Genomic DNA, 6,000 nt, shown 5'->3' on the forward strand with positions numbered 1-6,000 from the left:
ATAAAATAAGGGGTATTGGGGAAGGAAGGGTTCTAGTTACTTTTATGGTTCCTTTTCATCTCTGAAGTTCTGTGCTTCTATGGCCAGAATAAGCATTTGTGCCCCTAAAGCAGTATGGTTCTCAGGGTGCCAGGAGAACTTTGGAGTCTTGAAAGATGGATGGGATTTGGGGGCTGTCTCTATGGTTTAGGATGGGAGTGGGGTTACCTCTTCTTATGAGGTAATCCATTCAGTCAAATGGTCTTTAGAGAAAGTGTTCACGTTTGGAAATAACATAGATACTAAAGTATATGTTGGGCAGTGGGGTGGTGGTATGGAAACATATGAGTGAAGCTTGTGAAGAAAACAGATAAAGCATAAAAAGCCAATTTGATGAACAGATTTTGCCCTTGGTCGTTTTATTTGTGAGCAATGCATGTTAAATTCCTATGTGTTTCTTTCTTTATAAGGTTCAGATGGTTTCCCCGATCCCGATTTAGTACTGAAGTTTGGTCCTGTGGACAGCACATTAGGCTTTCTTCCCTGGCACATCAGATTGACTGAGATTGTGTAAGTAATTAAAAGTGTACTGACTTTGATTCAATTCAGCAAGTGTTTCTTGAGCCTAGCACTGTACTAGGTATGGTGAGAATTCCCAAAGACTTACAATACTGGTCCTTTGCCTCAGATATTTCACAGTATCAGTGGTAAGATAAAGACTCAGACACAAGAGAGAGTGCTTGTGCAAATATCTGGCATTAATACAAATTTCATAGGAGACGAGTGAGAGAGATATGTCTGTGGGTCAGGGTTGCTGATTTTATTGTGTTGTATTGTTTGTTTTTTTTTTTTTTAATGTTTATTTTTAAGAGATGGAGAGACAGAGTGTGAGTGGGAAAGGGGCAGAGAGAGAGAGAGAGAGAGAGAGAGAGAATGAGAGAGAGATACAGAATCTGAAGCAGGCTCCAGGCTCTGAACTGTCAGCACAGAGCCCAATGTGGGGCTTGAACCCATCAGCTGTGAGATCATGACCTGAGCCGAAGTCGGATGCTTCACCAGCTGAGCCACCCAGGTGCCCCCATAGTTACTGATTTTAAAGAAAAGGTCTGACATACTCCAGGGCATGTAAAATGGATAGAATTTTTGTAATTACAGAAAGGGTGAGAAGTATAGGGGATGATGGACAAGGAAAAAAGAAAAGCTGGGAAGTGAGGAGTGAACATCTCATTTTAGAGAAATCGTGAGGGAACCGGCCCTACCAGAGCACAGAGATTTGGCATTATGACATTAGATGGTAGTACACTTGACCCTGGAACAATGTGGGCATTAGGAGTGTGGACCCCCTGTGCAGTCCAAAATCTGTATATAACTTTTGACTCCTCAAAAACTTAATAGCCTACTTTTGACTGGAAGCCTAACTTAATACATATTTTATGTGTTATATGTATTATATTCTGTATTCTTACAATAAAGTAAGCTAGAGAAAAGAATGTTATTAAGAAAATTATAGGGAACAGAAAATACACTTATAGTACTGTACTGTATCAAAAAAACCAAATCTGTGTACAGATGGACTCATGCAGTTCAGACCCATGTTGTTGAAGGGTCAGCTCTGTAAGATGAAAACAAATAATTTGGGTGTATTGATGCTGGGAAGGTTTTAAGTACCAGCACTAAGAATATGCATAACGGTTTAGACAGGAAGTAGGAAACCACTGAGCCTGTAGATAGTGTGGAAATGGTGATTTTAGAAGATTTGTTTGGCACCTGTGTACTAGAGTAGATCGGATTTGGGAAAGAACCTGGTAAAGAGACAAGTGAAGAATCCTTGGCTATGATTTAGGGCATAATACAGCGCGGAGAATGAAATTGCTTATCTAGAGCAGAGTTGGGTAAACTTTTTATATAAAGGTAAGATGGTAAGTATTTTTGGCGAATGTGTGATCCATACAGTCTCTTTGCAGCTACCCCTCAGCATTGGCAGTATAGCTGAGCAGCCACAGACAGCGCAGAACAAATGTGTGTGACTGTGTTGTAATAAAACATCATTAAAAAAAAAAACAGGTGGCAGGCTCATGGGCTGTATTTGCTGACCCCTGATTTTAAAGAGACTTAGTAGCCTTAAAATATATTTAAATTCTGAGTCTTAGGAGGAACATTCTATAAATTCTGTCTCTAATGAGAATTATTTATCAAGCATAATTACAACTGTGCTAAAAGTCCGAGAAGAAATGAAATGACTCCTAAGCTGTTAAGCCTAATTATGACGTTACTGAGAGAAACTACAAAGTCAAGGGAGCATTGATTTTGAAAAAAAAAAAAAAAGGTTGATTTCAAGGATAAGATGATTTCAAAGCCATAGTCTATTTCGTGGAAACACTTACAAGGGCAGATGAAGATGCAGAATTGGTCCATGGATGAGAAGTCAAGGGGCTAAAAAATGTATATTTAGAGTTTGACAGTACTTAGAAGTAGTAGTAGTTGAGTCTGTGAGAATAGAGGAACTTTCTCAAGTGTATATAGAAGAGCACAGTATCAAGGGATCTTTTGGCCTTTTAATAAATGCTCCAAGTTCAGGGGCAAGACAGGGTAAAGGTGTCAAATAAAAAGGCAGAAAAGAACCCGTAGCATTGTAGAGTCAGAAAGGGCTGTAGATCATATGGTCCTGCCTCCTCATTTTGTAGGGGTGAGGAAAATGGGGAGGAGACGTAGCTCTTAACTATTGCTTGTAGTAAAGTGGAATTAGAACCCAAATCTCCAAACTCTGGTTTTCCGTATGATGGGTGTATGTTTCTCTTGTTTCTTTTTCTCCAGGGGATTTCTGAGTTAATTTCAGGTGCCTTGTGCATTGGGCTCCAAGAAAGGTAGCAGTGCTGCTTTGTGAGGTTGAGAGTAGTTTGAAGGGAAGAGTGTGTTTTAGAACAGATACATCTCAGTTTGAATCTTGGTGATGCTTTTCAGTAACATGACTTTGGATAGCTTTTAAACGTCTCTGTATTTGTAAAATGGGTATTTTAATAAGAAGTTGAGGATTTAAGTCAGATAACGGACATCAGATACCGAGCACATAATAAGCTTTCCTGTGGATCTTTGTACATGTGTCTGTCATGGCCCTATCACGTTATATTAAGGTTTGCTTTGGATTTGTCTACTGCCCACCAGACCGTAAGCACCTGATGTCTTAACGTCTTAATCATAACATGGAGAAGTAGAAGGGTGGAGCCCTAACAGAACAGACAGGAATGGCAAGACCACTTTGGGGGCAGTGAGGAGGTAGTGGCGCTAAGTGCTTCTTGAGTGATAGGAGACGAAGCTATTGATGAAGAGGATAAAATGGGAAAGACTTAGTCAAGTGGGTTGTTTGAGGAGGACATCTGAATGAAGCAAGCTTCAGCAAGAAGAGTGTCGTTGACTTGTTGTTTGAGGATATCTTGTGAGGTTATCGCTGCAGTGGAGTGAGTAAGAGAAAAGGTTGATGGCAGGATTAATAAGAGAAGGAAGTGGAAGAAAAGGAGACTTGTTTCAGAATTTTTGGCAGTTGAAGGAAAAAGCTTATAAGTCAATTATATTTCAGTAAAGCTAGGGAGGGGAAAAGGAAGGACAAAGAAAGCCTAGCTACAAGAACCAGCACATGGTCAGACAGGAGTCTGTTCGTGGTAAGTTTGTTCAGTCTTTTTTTTGTGATGTATGTGCCTGGAGCTCCCAGTGCGACTTGTACTCTGACCAGGTGTTTGGCTCTGGTACAGTTTGGAATTCCCAAAGCCTCACAAGAAAGCTGTGTACGTTAGAGAATTGTTTATGTCAATTATTGAAAATTATTCTAAGTATTCAAAATACCTAACAGGGAACCTTCTGGCTGTACATTCATTCTGCCCTTAAAGTGTCTTCACATCGCACTGTGATTGCCGCCTTGAGCGAATGGAAATGGTAGAGATGAACGTTCATTTGTTGGTTGCTCACCGCGTGGCTTCGACATGCAGTCGCGTGAGGGTGCTATGCTGCTCTGCCAGTGCTAAGCGTGGCTTTCATAGACCGCTTCACACAGTGCGGGCTTCGCTCTGGCAGAGAGGACTTCCTAACGTGAACGTGAATGAGATCCTTACAAATAGGTCTCCAGTTCTGCACTGATTTAGACTTCGGCTGATACAGGTTCTGAATCTCTGTCTTGCTACAAGTTGCTTTTCTCTCCTTAGGGAAAGAAGGAGAGATTATTTTGTACTTGCACTGTTTCACAGTGAGTTTAGCTGTCATTTGGTAGAAATGGTTTGACATACTCTGTGTTTATCATTTACTTTCTTCTGTCCTTAACGTCTTTTGGGGTATTTTCCTTCTGGTTCCCCCCTCCACATTACAGCGTATCATCTAATTGCTTTTTTTCCCCCTGTGCTTTCTTTTCAGCTCTTTGCCTTCCCACCTAAACATCAGTTATGAGGACTTTTTCTCTGCCCTTCGTCAATATGCAGCCTGTGAACAGCGTCTGGGAAAGTAGTGATCCCTGGTTGTGTAATTTGATTTCAGGCTTTTGGAGAAAAGGACCCAAGTGACTCTGATGTTTACAAAGCACCTATGAAACCCTGTACACACCTAGTTCATAATCCTCATAATTTATCAACAAACACAAAAAAGTGTCTTACTTGAGAGTAAGGGTATGTGTGAATATGTGTGTGTGTGTGTGTGTGTGTGTGTGTGCGTGCGCGTGTGTGCGTGTGTGTGTGTGTGTGTGTGTGTGTGTGTGTAAATAAATTTATAAATGGGGGAAGTATTGGAGAAGGAAATACATAGATCTGCAACTTTGAGCAAATAGCAGCAGTGTTTTAGGAGCTGAAATTTCAGATTTAAAGACTTCAGCCTCAACTACTTCCCTATTTTTGTGGGGAGAGGAGGGGGTAACTAGAGCTATTTGGTTGTTTTGAGCGGAGGGGAATCGTTTTTGTTCAGTCTTTCCTAGTGACCAAACTTAATTTTTAAGAATAATGTATTGACTTATTAAATGGAACTGTTTTGAGTCTGAGGGATCTCCGGAGGGATGGAGTTCTGTGTTGGTCACATGTTAAAAGTTTGCTCACCTTTGGAGTAGAGGGAATACCTATTTTCAGATATCCGTCCATTTTCATCTCATTATAGTTAAACAATGTGACTTGTGAGTGTTGCTCTGATGTCTGTGTTCTGGGTTGTGAAAATTATTTGAAAAGGTACTCTTACTACATTGAAATGTAGAATTTAAAAAATTTAAATATCAGTCAAAAAAAGGTGAAAAAGTTATAATCTTAAAGGATTATAAGTTGGAAAATTTCCTAAAATAGGAAATAAAGTTTGATTCCCTTTTTTATTTGGTGGGCAGTATGTACCCAAAGTTGGTTTAAAAAAAGATTCCCATTAACTTTCTATTTAAAAGAGCATTTGAAAAGTTATCAAGGCAGCTTTTTTCCCCTAAAGTAGTAACCTATTACTCTTTGGAATAGCACATTTAGGTCTGTGTTAGTTCCCAGGATTTTTACTCAGTAAATCCTGATGGTGGGGGACTTTGCCTAAAAGATCTTTAAGTAAGATTGAGGCCTGTATAGGTAATAAAATATTACCAAAGTCTACAAAAGTAATTTAAGTTAACCTTACATGTTCTCTTTCGTGACAGAGAACAGCACTGGTTCTGTTATTTTTTAAATGAATAAATGATTTTTTGATGTTTAGTATTTCTTCCCTCACTACTGATCCTTGGACAGAAACCATTCTTTATACTTGATGGACTGTTTTCAGAAAAATCTTAAGTGTACAATAGTTGTCTAAAATTGTACATTTAGAATGGAGTAGCTTAAATACTAGGTCTCAGAAGTCTAAAAAATAGCAAGGAAGACTGGGCTTGGAAAGCAAGGTCTAAAGTTGCTTGTCATATTCTAAAGCTCTGAGGAGGAATAAATGTTTGGACTTTGGACTATAAGACCCCATTTATGATTTTAAAAACTACACTTGAAATAAAATGATTAAACTAAATTTTGGTTCAGTGACATTACTTTGCACTTCATA

The 6,000-nt window shown here is 39.2% G+C and overlaps 1 protein-coding gene across 1 annotated transcript in view; it reads left to right on the forward strand.

Moving 5' to 3' along the window:
• NUS1 (NUS1 dehydrodolichyl diphosphate synthase subunit) overlaps positions 1-5,798 on the forward strand; it is a 30,541-nt gene extending 24,743 nt beyond the window's left edge. The window contains exons 4-5 of the mRNA XM_030316236.1: positions 450-549; positions 4,378-5,798. Coding sequence (XP_030172096.1) covers positions 450-549; positions 4,378-4,468 — 191 coding nt within the window. The 3' untranslated portion in view covers positions 4,469-5,798. The remainder of the gene's footprint in view (positions 1-449; positions 550-4,377) is intronic.
• The last annotated feature ends 202 nt before the right edge of the window (positions 5,799-6,000 follow it).

The sequence above is a fragment of the Lynx canadensis genome, chromosome B2 (genome assembly GCF_007474595.2).
Source record: "Lynx canadensis isolate LIC74 chromosome B2, mLynCan4.pri.v2, whole genome shotgun sequence".
Taxonomy (NCBI): domain Eukaryota; kingdom Metazoa; phylum Chordata; class Mammalia; order Carnivora; family Felidae; genus Lynx; species Lynx canadensis.